The sequence below is a fragment of the Rhipicephalus sanguineus genome, chromosome 1 (assembly GCF_013339695.2).
Source record: "Rhipicephalus sanguineus isolate Rsan-2018 chromosome 1, BIME_Rsan_1.4, whole genome shotgun sequence".
NCBI classification, from domain to species: Eukaryota; Metazoa; Arthropoda; class Arachnida; order Ixodida; family Ixodidae; genus Rhipicephalus; species Rhipicephalus sanguineus.
The window spans coordinates 201,697,056-201,712,651 of NC_051176.1; the positions used below are offsets into that span (position 1 = coordinate 201,697,056).

Sequence of the window (15,596 nt, forward strand, 5' to 3'; positions counted from 1 at the left end):
TATGTACGCCCATACTCTGGAATGATAGCGAGCATGTAGACTTGAGGCACTTGTGTAACAGGCATACAAGATGGTTCACTACTTGAGACTCAAGTAGCAAACTAGCTCAACAATGACAGTAGTGGACAGCAGTGAGGAAAGAAACATGGCACATTGGTAAATTAACAACAAAATGTTTGTTTGTCATCTTAAGGTACATATACATTGAACGAAGAAAACAAAAAAGAAACAAGCAATAAAATCTGATACTATGTGAGCACATTTCTCTGGTCCTGCTATGCTCTCTTCTTCACCTTTCTGATCGATGGAGCAGTCATGCAAATTTTGCTGCTTTCATTGATGGTGAAGGCGTCTAGTATCTCGTTTGGTATTTTATCACTGTTCTTATGAACTGCGCATGTTGCACTTAATTCTGGGCTACATTTACATTTTTTGCAGTGAAAGGGCAAATTCTGTGTCTGTGGGCTTTTCAGCAATGTTGCTTGCTTCTGTTCTCTATTGATATGGCATTTGACCTATTATTATATTTGTCTGATGGAAGGGGAATGTTCTATAGTACTATGACTTTTTTCATGATTAAGTATATGGGCTCCTTTGTGAATTTCTTTATTTATTTTTTTATTACGATTAGCTCTGGGCAGACTCTTGAAGGCATCTGTGATGGGTTCTTAGCATTAATTGTTAATGTCAACATTCTACAAAGTAGCAAAAAAAAAATCTTTGACATACCTGACTATACCTAGAAAAGACGCATTTTCAGAATGTCTTCAATTTTCTTTGTCTAGGAACGAATGTTGATATCACACAGATGACATGCTGCATTGAGCCTATGCGCAATTGGGGCATAATGGAAAAAACACCTGTGTACTTAGATTTAGATGTACGTTAAAAATCCCAGGTGGTCGAAATTAATCCGGTGTGCCCTAGACTGTCTGCCTCATAATCATATTGTGGTTTTGGCATGTACAACACAAGCTATTATTATTATTATTATTATTATTATTATTATTATTATTATTATTATTATTATTATTATTATTATTATTATTATTATTATTATTATTATTATCATTATTATCATTAGAGCCTGTGCACACACTACCTATCAGGATCCATTATGTTTAAAGCAGCACAAACAACACAAATGAAGAAAGAGACACAACAAGCATGTCTCTTTCTTTGTCTGTGTTGTTTGCACTGCTTTGAACATAGTGGAACAATACCAACTAGCCCAGTTGTCGACCTTGCTGTCAAGACGTTTATAGTGATATGGTTTAAAGCAACATTTCCCTATAATTGCAGCTTACAGCACAAATACCATGGATAGTAGTAACAAGTGCTTAGAGGCCATTGTGAACCACTAAAATATTTTGCCTTGAACTTGACCAATAACCTACCAGCAAATTTATATGTAAGGTTTTCTGACCTAACGGTAAAGTTTATGCCTGGATTTGTTTGCTTTGCAGTGTTTAATGAAATCAAGCTAGGAGTTTAGCCACGTGATTCAGGTTACTGAAGAAATATAGAAAAGGGAATAAGCCATCACAACATTAAAGCCTTCCACAGGAAAGTTTTGCCAATATGAAATTGTGCACAGCTTTGATTGATCGATCAAAGGCTAAACCAGTTAGCCATTAATTGCTAATCCACCACCAAAATTATTTGACCATTTCTGAGAAGCTTGCTTCATGTAGTAGTTCAGTATTCATAACAAATAATAAAAAGACCACCTAATTGAGGACACTCTATACACAAAAAGAAGTGTCTGTATGAGTCTACTCTCCAAGCACTCATATTTGAGAAAATTACACACAGAGTTCATGACAACCAGCAGATAATGAAGCCAAGGAAGGTATAGGGAGCTTTAATTGTACTGTTTTAAGTGTATTGTAATAATTGTGAGATAGATGTGAAGAAAGTAAACTGGACGAAAAGGCAACTTGCCGCTGGCAGTCACCGAGTATTATTTTCAAGCATACCATAACCTGCACCCCCACACTTAGTGCATTTTTGTTGGTGCAATTTCCAGCAGCTGTTCTCCTGAAGGGAGACGACGCAGTTCAGTGCGCTCCACAGACAGCCTGCCATATGGCAAGGAGTCCACACCACCACCTTCGCGATCTGACCCATCTGTTACTGCCACTGCTGGAAGTACAGCGCCTCCTTTAGCTCCAGTTGACACCTCTTTAACAGAAGTGCAGCAGAATAGTGGCTCCCTTGCATCTCCAGCCCCTCAGGTCACAGTGAGTGGATTTAAAATTAACCTTTATCACTGTGTTTGTGTCCATGCGCGCGCGCGTGTGTGTGTGTGTGTGTGTGTGTGTGTGTGTGTGTGTGTGTGTGTGTGTGTGTGTGTGTGTGTGTGTGTGTGTGCGTGCGTGTGTGTGTGCGTGTGTGTGTGCGTGTGTGTGTGAAGCATTCTTATCAACTGTAAAAAATGGTATGTTGTTTTCCTCCTTGATCAGTTGCTGCAGAACTGCTGACTGTTACAATTATTGTAACAGTCAGCAGTTACAGTCATCAGTCATAGAGTAATGCAGAGAAGGCACTTTAGCATGAGATTCCTGCCTCAGCATGTTTGTAGATAAGCCTATAAGTAGTTTCGCATCTAAGCTACTATGTCTTATGTCATTTGTTTCTTATGTGCGCAGAGCCCAGCACCAGGCAGCGAGACCTTCTCTGATGATGGGTTGCCATGCCTGCAAAGCTTTCCAGATGATGTGCAGGCACTGTTGCTTGGCCGGTTGGGTGCTGTGCCTGCATCCTTGTTGGCTGCAGGCAGCCGGCTCATCAGCCTATATATCTGCTGTGGCCTGGCTGATATGGAGATTGAGCGCACACACTTGGAACAGCATGTCTATCCCAGTGTCCGTGCCTATGCTGCTGACAAAGGCTATGATCTCAATGTGGTGGACCTTCACTGGGGCATCCATGTGGAGGCCATGGATCGTGACACCTTTGCACACCTTTGCCACCAGACCATTGCACGACTGCGCACTCAAGGCCACTTTCTGGCACTGGTATGGAGTTATCCATTCTTTGCTTCTTTGCTACCAGTGCACATTTTTTGGTTCCACTTTTCTTCAGGAGGCATGACTGGAAAAGTGCATACATGCGTGTGTATGTAGATGTGTGTGCACGCGTGTGCGTGTGTAAGGTCTCGGCATTAAATTAAATTTTACTCCAATCAACTCAGACCTTTTCATCAATCAAATACATAATCACTTAAATTGATTTATGAAACTCACACAGACGCAGTCACAAATTCTGCTGCGATAAGGTTTTTTAGTAGACCACTTTTCTCATTGTCACGAAGGGCAGCGTGCACGGGCAACTTTTGTTCTGACTTTTGAAAGACATGCATTCATATAACACTTTTGTCGTAACATTCTAGCTTGGTCTGTGGTTCCATTCTTTGCTGTTGTGCAAGTGAAACAGTGACATTGATGCCAATGCTTGCCTGCTTTGCTCGTGTGACCTCAACCAATAAAGAAGTTATTCATGATTAAAGCATTAATCGAGCATAATTGGAAGATTGAATTATCACTCGTCCAGCCCTGTTATATATGTAATGCCATTGTTAATCTTCACAGACAGAGAGATTGGAAGTAACTATTAGTAATGCAGCTAAGCAGTTTTGACTCTGTGTAAAGACAGTTTGTAGTCCGGGCTTTCTTAATGCACTTGTAATGTACCCTCATGAGTAAAAAATGAGCAACCACTGCTATGAAAAAAAAATTAAGACTATGGCATAGCTGTGTAACGTGAAATTCTTTCAATGCATTGCATTCATCAAGCATTTATATGTGAGCCTACCACTTCATTTCATATTGGGCACTTTGCCTAAGTTCACCACCCACATTTCAACTTTTTCTTGTTCTTTCCAAATAAGAAACAGTCTAGTTGGTAAGACTTTTTTATTATTAAAAAAAATTCGCCTTACTAGCATTCCGAAAGTGGGATTTACCAGACTGTCAACTTAGAATTCTTCAGCGCCCCTTTGAAATTGTAAAAAAGAGCTAATGCAATGGACAGAACAGACTGTAGAGGCAAAATAATTGTGATTGCAGCCATTCATACACTTTCTGAATAAACTAGTCAATCCTCCTGCTTACAATGCTTTTTTTTCCAAAATTCTGCAGGTACTTCTCAATGAGAAATTGGAAAACCAGCTACCACACATCTTGCCTGCCAGCTTGCCTAGCGATGTGCTGATGTGTGTTATTGATGCTGTGGAGTCATCAGAACAGAGGCAGCTGCTGCTCGACTGGTACATAGAAGACCTGAACAGTGTCCCAAAGTGTTATAGACTTCGTGCTATACGTGAACGCATACCAGACATCATGTCTGTGAATCCCTCAGCACAGAGTGCTGCTTTTGAATTATGGCAAAAGCAGGCATCACTGATGGTGGAGGCACTAAGATCTGCTCTGTCTACAGAACAGCGTGGGAAATATCTCGTTTCAGGTGGGTAAGCTGTATCACATTGGTAAGCTGTTCAGAAACAAAAATAAACTGTGGCATTTGTGTACCTATATACATATCTTTCTTTATGTTTTTTTCAGTTGTCACTTTAAAACACATTTTGCATTAGGCTGGAGCCAAGTACCAAATACAGCAGACTTCCATGAATATGAATCAAGCTAATTCAATTTTTCGGTTCATTCGATCCCAATGAAAGGTCACAGCTGGCAGCCATATGTTTCTATGGGCCAAAAGTTTTACTGCTTCAATTCTGAAGTTCGTCCTCACTGGATAATTTTAATTTGACTGGTCAGCAAAATCTTGCTCATCTCAAATCGTGACTCCACTCATGACTCCACTTAGAATTAAAAATGACTGCAGTGTCTGCGTGGCAGTGCCACAGGAGAGCGAACATGCCAAAGACATGTTAGCTCTTTCTGATAACGCATATTTTTGGACATTCCTAAGATTATTCTAAAGCAAAAACAGCAGTTCGTCGTGATTTATTACTGTATTAACCCATTTCTTACATGCTTTTTTTTTCCTTAAGAATATTGGTACAAAAATCTCTGCACAGTGAAACCATGGTCGCGGCCTTGTAAGAACCTACTGTCAGAGCCAGCGTTGTCAGCATTGTTGTAACAAGATTACAACAGAGCAAGATGTCATATAGGATTGTAACGAAGATTTGCTTTCTCTTTGATTTCAAAAAATCATTCAAAACCTGTTTTACTTGCTAAAGTAATAGCAGCAAAATTGTGTCAGGTATTTCCAGCATTGTCAAGAGCCGCTTTCCCTACAGGACAAACTAATAAAGTGGCTGTTGGTCCTTGCGTGCACCATGATCCTCGTTTGCAATTGTCATGGCGTGAGTGTTGGTATCAGTGGTCATTATGAAAGATGATGTGATGTGGTTCATGTGCGATCTGAGTGACGACTATAGATTATGTCTTAATAAATTTCCATTCTGTGAAGGTAACTTTGGTGCCTTCACCTATTTCCTGATTGCCAAAATTGGAGGTGTGCTACATTTTTACTCGTTAAACTTTCAGATGTGCATTGGATTTCAATTTTCTGTGGCTCTTATGACACCTTTGCATGAAATTTCTACTTTGGACTCATAAAAATTGGGTGTGCATTAGGTTTGTGGATGTGTTAAAAACTAAGAAAGTACTGTCAAATCATGAAACGGTGCATTTGGTCATTTTTTTTTCTAACAGTTTAATTTCACCTTCCAAACAATTAAATCAATTTTGTCAATCCTGTAAAAGTTGAATTAACGGAAGTTAACTGTTTATGTGATCTTATTTTCAATTCTCCACGGCCAGACTTGGAATTCAATAGAAACAATGCAAACAGTCTACTGTAGATCCTGTGCAATGTATTCTCAGTAAACATTTCCATTTGCCTAAGATACAAAGCAATGCAACATAAAATGACAGCTGGAGCAGAGTAACACCTACAAGCATTGACTTTTAAGCTCGCACTGCTCAGAGGTGGTAATTGAGAGCATAGCATTCGCAGTTTGCAACTATTTAGTGTCATGTAGTTAAAAAAAGTATTGGCTATTTAATTTGATACATACTTGCACTTTCACTATTTAAAATGATCAAATTGTTTTCACAATTGAAATTTACAAATGCCAACCTTTAGTTGTCAGCACTTAACCCTTTCCCTACCAAAGACAAACTGAGCTCATCCTCACAGTTTATACCGCTCTCACTGAAGACGAGCTGGGCTCGTCCACGCTAAAAGAATCGCTCGGGGGTGCTGCAATTAAGCTATCCTGAATCATCTTGCCGAGTTCTCTTTGGCTTGAACAAATGACGCAGTAAAGAATTTAATAACATGCTCAAAGGATGCATTTTGGTCAAGAAAGAACTTGATTCTCGTACTGGAATTAGAAAATGGCGTCCTCCTCTGTGCGCGAGTGGCACGTGTATGCCGGCAATGGCTCTGTTCAGAAAAAAAGAAGAAAGAAAATGCTGAAGTTTTGTGGAATGAAAAAGAATTTTAGTTCTCCTGTGAGTGTGGCAGCGACTATACAGAGCAACATATTATCTCTAAATCATCGGATTCGGATGACGAACACATTTCGATGTATCGGCAGTGGACGCCAATAGATGTAAACAAAGCCCCGCCAGTGCCCAAGGTTTTTTTTTGCAGGATCGCTTATCCTTGCGTTTTATATTTTTAAATTTCAAAGAGACATTTTCTGCATAGAAGACTGCAAAGGTTAGGGCACTCTTCATGGTGCAGTGCTGTGAAGCCAATTCTGTGCATATTAAAAAAATATATATATTCTGCTTGTATGTTACGAATAAGGCACCTTTAAATACCTTTTTGAGTTGTTTAAAGACACACTCAAATAGGGAACTAAAAAAAATCGGTATTTTTGTATTGGTTTTGGCCAAAAAACTCAGTAGTGAATGGATTAAATAGCAGTTGGGAAGATAAGTGCTGTAGGCAGAGTTCGCTCACTTTGTGCACTGGAATGTAATTAGCTGTTCATAAGGTGGGTGAAATGGGTGCCATCAAGCAGCCTTCTGGATAGTTTTTGCAGCTATATGTCTGTATGCTTTGTGGCCAGGAAGTGCACTTTGCTCTTGTGTGTACAAGAGTTTAGAACTGTGAAGGGAAAGCACACCTAAGAAAGTTGTGGTGCAGTGAGTGCCTCGAAAGACACCTGAAGCAGCACTGATTTGAACTTAGAAGCTGTACAAAAATGATATTGATTAGAAGGGCAGGACAGGCACTACCCTTGAACTGCCTTTATTTGATACCTCTGTAGCTAGCAGATTTTTTGTCTATTTTGTGCTGTACCTGTGTTTCCATTCACAAGGTATCCCTACAACACATATTAGCAGCACAGATATTTTTCTAAATTTTAAGCAACCGTAAAGAAAATGTTGAAAACCATTGCTTTGAATGGCATAAGGATTTGGCTTCCGAGAGTAAAAAGTTTTTGTGTTGTGAAAAAGATACTGCCATAACATTAAACTGCCTCTTTTAGCAATATCATGGATGAATTGTGATATTATTAAACAACATTTGTAAGGTTGTACTATAGTAAATATATAGGCTATCATAAAAAAATTCTTTTCCAGCATTGCAAAAGTTATAACTGTTTCATATTACTGCTGTGCAAAAATAGTTATCTGGATCTACATTGCTGCAGTGGTAGAAGAGGAACTGGAAGCTGCTGTGCTGACTGAAAGCCAAAAACCACTTTGTTGTCTTTGGATGGAGCGAAGGTTCACTCACAGGGGTCCCCAGCGGAGCAATAGTGTTGTTGGCACATTAGTGGAACCAGCTGAGGGCACTGGCCCCGTTGACCTCTCCGACTCAAAACGGTGAGCCTGCTCATATTTCTTTGGTGTCTGCCTTTCTTTCCCCACTTTTCTTGTCCTTTTCGAAAATGTTGTTTATTGCTTGGCTGGTTTGCAGGTACAACCTTGTCAGGGCTCAGCTGGAGGACAGGCTTCCTGAGTCACAGAAGCTGGTGCTACGTGTGAAGTGGTCAAAGGAAGGGCCCAATACTCAGGAGAATACTGAGTATTTTGATGAGCTAAGCAGTACGCTTAGCCGGGATCTGAAAGCCATGGTAGACACTGTTGTTGAAGAAGATGGAAATGATGAAACAACTCGACCGTGCCGAGGTGTGTTTTCAGAGTATATGCGAACAAACAGGGGTAGCCAGTGTTCTAGTTGACTTAAGAGAAAGAAATGCACCTGAGTAAGTCATGCAATGCGAAGGACAAATAAGTGGAGGTAAGTTAGCATGACGAAGTGGATACCAACAGATAGGAAACATAGCTGAGGACGGCAGAAGGCTAGGCGGATTGATAAAATTAGAAATCTTGCAGGCATAAAATGGAAGCTGCTCGTGCATAACTGTGCAAATTGGGGATCATTGGTAGGAGCCTTTGTCCAGCAGTGGGCGTAGAACAAGATGATGATGAAATTAAGTTTTCGCAGCAATCTGTTGTTATTGCTCAGTCAAGATTTTCGTACCCAATTTGTGTAGCCACCTAAACCAGGCAATAGCCAAAGCCACACCATGTTGCAATTGTGTGTGAGGATACTGTGTTTGTATTACGCTCGTCTGTTGATCCGCCGACATCTTCTAAAGCAGCACCCTGACCAGCATGGAGCAAGCGGATTGTTCCCTCCCCGTATTCGTGGTCATGGATTGCCTCGTCGTGAGAGAGCCCTCTTATATAAGCTAAGAGTTGGCTCTGTATTAGTGCGTGAGGGATAATACTGTCAAGGTCGTGTAGACAGTCCATCATGTACGTCGTGTGGCTCCTGTAAGACACTAGAACACATAATTTTTTAGTGTTCCGCATTCGTTATGCAGCAAGCACTGCTCATCAAGGAATATGGACTTATTTGTCTTAAGTGTACGAACCTCGATGATTGCCTGTTCCCGGGAGGTTGTGCTGCTCGGCGTGACCAGGCCCATCGAGCCCTACTAACTTTCTTAAAAAATACCGATTTGGCCTCGCGTGTATAGACATTTTTCCATGTGACCACTTATTCGTGTTTACGTCTGTGTTATTTGTTTCTTTTTTTCTTTCCTTTTTCTTTCCCCCCTATCTTCCTTTCCTCTGTTTCCCCCTTCCCGAAGGAGCAGGCAGGTGTTGTGCCCCTTTAGGTGGCAGTTGTCAGCCTGTTCCCTCCCTATGTCCTCTGTGTCTTCGTGTTTTTATGTATTCAAACCAAATAATGATAATAATAATAATAATACTGTAAATATTCTTATTACCAATATTCATAATTTAAGACTGAGGTAGTGTAATAATAAGTGTACAAATGCTTTTATTTTCTACACCCTGCATATCTGGATGCATAGTTGAATAAATTTCAATTAGATTACTCATCACAAGTTGAGCTCTGAAAGTTTGCAGAGCGAAGTTGAAGTGTACTTTATCCACTTGAAAAAGCATTTGTCATTCACTACAGCTAGAAAAAAAAACAAATTAGGGTACACAAGTAAAAAAAAGCCTGTATAAAAAATTACTCTGTTGACACTGGTATGCACAGATTGTGCACAAAACCATTTCGTTTCTCTCTTTTACACTAATTAAACTCCAGGCATTGTTAATTAGCCAAGGATATCAGTTAAACACACACCTCTATACCTTATTGGCTGTGCTACTGTCATTATTCAGAAACTCATGGCTGTTCCTGCTTGTATGTTTCTGAGCATTTCCATAGGCATCAACAAATCACTGCAAGTGTAGGTGTCGACAGTGCCAGGCTGGAAAATCACCTGGTAGTCTATTTTTCACATAACTCTCACAGCATATGCACCTTTTTCACAAAGTCTTCCAAATGCATGCGCTACGTGGGAAGGTTTCAGCAAAAATCAAAGAAATGTATGGAAATAAAAGGAGAAAGTGCTGACCACACGCTGAAGCTTCCCTCTACTTCACCGCGTTAGAGACGTTGTACACAAGGTACTTTGGCCACAAAATTTTATGAATTCATGTTAGCCACCACTGTATCCCCAGGACAAAGAGATGTGCGAACATCAAAAAATTGTAAATTACGTCAGTATATTTCTGTTCTATTCAGTGCCCTATTCAGATACTTAATATTTGAAACCTAAATATTTATTGAATGGTTTCAAATTATTGGTATACACTCAAAAAGGCAAAACAATAGCAGCAAGGGGTTCACTTTTCTTCTTTCTTTTCATGAAATACCCATATTTGAAAAGCATAGGGCCAGTTTTTATAATGGGTCATTCCATGCCAAATCACCCAGCGTTTTTCCGACCATCACAAATATGGCTGAAAAAATTTCCACGTTTTTCTTGAAGTTCAAAACTCGTTCTGCTCGTTTATTTCTGTTGCCAAAAATTTTCCCGCCTACTTGTGAGAGTCTGTAGTTTTGCGCCGACTGAGCTAAAGGGCATCAAAAAACAATTTTTTTCAAAGGACGTTTATGAGATGCACTCGATAAAATGGTATTTCCGGCAAGCTAATAAAGTGATGTAACTGTAAAAATAATGACTTATTTATGTATATCGATTCTTCGAGGGCTTTTCGCACGAGCAAAATTGAATAAAGTTGCAAAGTTTGATATTTTTTTCCAGGAACAAGGCAAACTCAAAGGGTAGAAATTAATTATATACTGGAAGCCTGTTAGACATACTACAAAAGAAAAATAATTTAGTCGCTGATGGTGTAGCAAATCGTCTGAAAAAAAATTGCGAATTTCACTTTTTTTGAGAAAAGCTCTGTATTTATCGTCCAAAGCTTGCCTTGGTGGTCGGACTAAAAATAAGCACGATACTTCATTTGAAAGCTCTATGTATTAGCTGAACATAGACAAAGTTACAAAAGGGTATGATTTTTTTAACTTGAGAAATATTTTTTTGAAGCTTTGTATCTCCACCAGCTTTTCACCGACGTAACTCAAGCGGCATGAAGCACTCGCAAAGGCAATCTTCAGCCCATGCCTACTGACCTGGGATGCAGACATCAAACATGGTGCTGTCTATAAAGTAATGGAAAAGGAAATGGGGTTGCTTTATAGACAGCACCATGCTTGACTTCTGCATCCCAGGTCAGTGGGCATGGGCTGAAGATTGCCTTTGTGAGTGCTTCATGCCGCTTGAGTTACGTCAGCGAAAAGCTGGTGGAGATACAAAATTTCAAAAAAAATATTTCTCAAGTTAAAAAAATAATACCCTTTTGTAACTGTGTCTATGTTCAGCTAATACATAGAGCTTTCAAATGAAGTCTAGTGCATATTTTTAGTCCGACCACCAAGGCAAGTTTTTTGACGCTAAATACAGAGCTTTTCTCAAAAAAAGTGATATTCTCAATTTTTTTTTTCAGACGATCTGCTACACCTTCAGCGACTAAACTATTTTTCTTTTATAGTATGTCGAACAGGCCACCAGTAAATCATTCATTTCTACGCTTTGAGTTTGCCTTGTTCCTGGAAAAAAATTTCAAACTTTGCTACTTTATTCAATTTTGCTCGTGCGAAAAGCCCTCGAAGAATCGATATACGTAAATAAGTCATTATTTTTATAGTTACATCACTTCATTAGCTTGCCGGAAATACCATTTTATCGAGTGCATCTCATAAATGTCATTTGGAAAAAATTGTTTTTTGATGCCCTTTAGCTCAGTCGGCGCAAAACTACAGACTCTCACAAACAGGTGGGAAAATTTTTGGCAACAGAAATAAACGAGCAGAACGAGTTTTGAACTTCAAGAAAAGCGTGGCAATTTTTTCAGCCATATTTGTGATGGTCGGAAAAACGCTGGGTGATTTGGCATGGAATGACCCAATATGCACTGTAGGCACAGTATACTGATCTCGGGGCACTGTTGCTGCTAAACGCTTGTGTGGTACCATTGCTCATGTGCCACTAACCTGATATTATTATCATATGATTAAGGGTTTGGGTTATCTTTGAATTATATCGTGAAGAAGTCTGTTGACCAGGCTCTCCATGGTACTCTGGTGCTTTTGCTTTGCTTGCAAAGCAGCTAATTTGCTAAAGATTTGGTTTAATTTTAACACCCCACTTTCACTCGGATGGTGCCAAACAGCACCTTTAATGCTACATTCACTGTTATAAGGTAGCTTATTTCACTGCAAAATGATAAAATAACAGCAGAAGTACTGTTTACACAATGTTGTATAAGTGCTCATTTCAGATCATATTGTTCTAATATTCGGAAGATGAAACCAGCGAAAAACCACACGACGACAGTGAAGAAGAACAACCAGACAGGACAAGCGCTTGACTTACAACTGAATGTTTATTGAAGAATTGCACACACCCCCACACATGAATCAGTAGCGCATGCGTAAAAGGCCACCTGAGCCATGTCAAAGTTACACACCTTTCTAATACACACCGTTACACACCGCTCTAATATTTCTTGTTTGTGAAACTTATCAGCAGTGCATTGGAAGAAGAAGTTGTCTTATTATTAGAAAATGTCAATATAAGTATTTGGTCATCGCTACTTGATTTGTATTCTGTTTAGTTTCAGAAATTACTACCTTAGAATTCGCCTAAGCAGAACTCAAAGGGACATAAGAAAGTGTTCTGTCTGTCCGATATTTCATTTAACCGAAAAACTCAATATTAAGAACAATGCCATTTTTTTAAGAGAATGACATAAATATCAAGAACAGTCATTTGATTTGAAAAGCATCAAGTGTATTAATTTTTGCTGTAGTGAATTATCCTTTGTGATTGTGCCCTACATAGAATGTCTTTGCATGCTCATATGGAAGCCAGTAATGCTAATTTTAAGTGCAACATTCACTGCTTTCGCTTTCGAAATAGGGCAGTTGATAAAAAAAAAAATGGTGCAGCATGGATGCTTGAACTGCAAAATCACTACCTTTTGCATTTGTTCATGTTGAAGTGTGCACATTCATGTCCAGCCCACGATGCACAGCATCACGAGGCACAGAATGAGAAAGCTGTGGTGTGTGAACACAACTAGTAGTTCTTCCACTGGCGCTAGTTGGTATGGCATTGCAAAGTGAAATGATGCGCTGCATAGATGAACTGAGACGAAAGACACAAGAACACGAAATGGAAAAGCGCAAGGTCCTTGTCAGTTTCGTGTTCTTGTGTTCGTCTCAGTTCATCTATGCAGCGCATCGTTTGACTTCGCAAGTGAACATGGCCTAGCAGCCATTGTTGCCACAGCACAGCAACTACTTGATGAATTGAATTTTCTTGACTATTTAGCACCACTATTTTACATGGTGACAGACTGTTCATGTTTTGTGAACTATGTGGTAGTTTCGGTTCCAGTTCCATTTAACCAGAGTTAAAAAAAACCAAAAAAAAACATTCCTTTCAAGTAAAGTTTGTTAGGAAAAGAATTTGTTCACATCGTGCTTTTAGATGGCCAACCAGAGTTTATACCATAATTTTGTATGTGCGAGTTACGTTTATCCAGAGTTTCTGTATTGGCACACCCGTACTAGGATTCTCCTTTACTTTGTATAACTGCTGCTAGTTCATATATCCCTAGAATGGTCTTCTTAAGGAGAAATTGATAAAAGCCATTTGATTTTTGTGTCAAAATGCACAATTATTGTAATGGCTGTGTTGTATTAATTAAACTAGAATTTAAATATGTGAAGGCCGACAGTTTTTCATAAGCAGTTTGTTTGAACTGGGATTGGTAAATTCATTATCGGCAGATGTTCTTCAGATGAAACTTCGAAGTCAAAAGCCTATTTATAAGGTTGTTTTCATTTTTCTTAACTTTCTGGTAAGCATGTTGCACGCCTTCCTACAAAGTTTCCTACAGATTTCACTCTACTGTATGCCGCTGTAGTGCAACCACTGGTGGAGCAAAATAAGTTATCATGTTGGAATAAACATGCAGTGCGGCACATACAAAGGACTAAGAAACAGACACGAGTATGTGCTGCGCTGTACGTTTATCCCAACATGTTAACTTACCAACTCGCCCAGCTTGCTGTGTTGATCCAAAATAAGTTGTTTGCACATGTAGGCACCTTTCCAGCCCTTGGCTTTTCCAGCATTTGTTTTTACGTGCAAATGGTGCCAAGCACATAGTCAGCCATAATTTTCCTAAAAAAGGCATTTCAAGTATTAGCGTTGCATATCACAGCTCTCTTTTCTTTATATTGTGCAGGCATAGAGCAACAGCTTTATGTGGAGCTAGTGCAGCAGGCCCAGATGTGCGTGTCTCTTGCGGAAACCTTGATAGGACGAACAGAGACCCTTGCTCAGCTGGAGAAGTATCTTCGGAGCAAGCTTCGCCATCCACTTGTTTTACATGGCGTCAAAGGCAGTGGAAAGAGCACTCTGGTGGCCAAGGTGGCTCAGCTGTGCGAGACCTGGGTGCCTGATGCACCTGTCATTGTGCGCTTTGTGGGCACATCACCCGATTCAGACACCCAGCAGCAGCTACTGCGAAGCATTTGTGAGCAGTGCTGTGCACTCTATGGAATGCACTCAATATTCGCATCCAAGGTGTGAACTAGTTTCCTCTAGATGAATTTCTCGAAATGCATGTTATAAATGTGTGGATGTAGAGGTTATTTACACTGAAAATAGGATGTATACAGTCGAACCTGGATATATCGAATCTGAAGGGGATCTCAAACGAGTTCTCTATATATAGGTAATTTGATATATAATATGTTTTATATATCAAAACTATATTCAAGGGCATTTTACAACTGTTTGATATACACAATAATTCATTATATGTGGGTGCAATATATGCAGGTTCGACTGTATTAAGCTTATGTATTTTTCTGAAGTAGAAAATGATGACGGGGAGGGTGGAAAGAGAGGGCACATGGATGTGGTTACGTTTGTAAAAGTTCACTTACAACTGTTTGTCAAGTCAACTACATAAGCCTGTGGCACTGTGAATCATTATAGCAGGCTTCTTGTTATCTACATACCAAGCATTATTATTATTATTATTATAACTGCCACTACTACTACTTACAGTGCATATAAAATACATATTCTACCGATATTGAAATGTTTGTGATTCTATGCAAGCATAGGGGAAAGCCGCTTTGTATGATTAACTTGCTGTCAAGCCTTCCTCCTCATTTATTTTTCTGTAATGTTCTATTACTGATGAGTTGCTTTATTCTATTTGATGCTTCACCTCATATAGTTTTGTATATCTTATTTAATTTTCTGGATAATGGCGTGTATCTTGTGTTTTATGTATCAGTTTCCAAGTTCACCAGTACAGAAGCTTCATAGGTGTTTCTGGGCACTATAATAAATGTTTAATTTCTTAGTATTATTGTTACTGTAACAGAAATTCTCAGATTGCCTGTGGCAGAAAGCACAACTCTACTGCCTGAATTAGATTACCCAAGGAAGCAGACATCAATTGTATGAGGTATCACAGTAGATATTTAGCTGATTAGTGCAATTCACTAAATAAGTTATAGCTAATCAGATCACTATCCATGTTGCAGCTATGTTTCAAAGCAAGTGAATTTTCAGGACACATCCACTTGAAATGAATTTTGAAATTTTAGCATATTTTGAGATAAATACCATCAAACTTACATCAAATTGCATTGTTCTTCTCCTTATCTTTTACCAAAATGGCTTCCTAAGAAGTGCA

The 15,596-nt window shown here is 39.3% G+C and overlaps 1 protein-coding gene across 2 annotated transcripts in view; it reads left to right on the top strand.

Moving 5' to 3' along the window:
* The window catches only part of LOC119405500 (NACHT domain- and WD repeat-containing protein 1), a 74,280-nt gene that overhangs the window by 7,584 nt on the left and 51,100 nt on the right, over window positions 1-15,596 (top strand). The window contains exons 3-8 of one of the 2 annotated variants that reach the window (XM_037672336.2): window positions 2,030-2,243; window positions 2,652-3,020; window positions 4,143-4,467; window positions 7,643-7,817; window positions 7,912-8,123; window positions 14,127-14,467. In XM_037672336.2, coding sequence (XP_037528264.1) covers window positions 2,030-2,243; window positions 2,652-3,020; window positions 4,143-4,467; window positions 7,643-7,817; window positions 7,912-8,123; window positions 14,127-14,467 — 1,636 coding nt within the window. The remainder of the gene's footprint in view (window positions 1-2,029; window positions 2,244-2,651; window positions 3,021-4,142; window positions 4,468-7,642; window positions 7,818-7,911; window positions 8,124-14,126; window positions 14,468-15,596) is intronic. The other variant, XM_049418745.1, reaches the window with a different exon arrangement.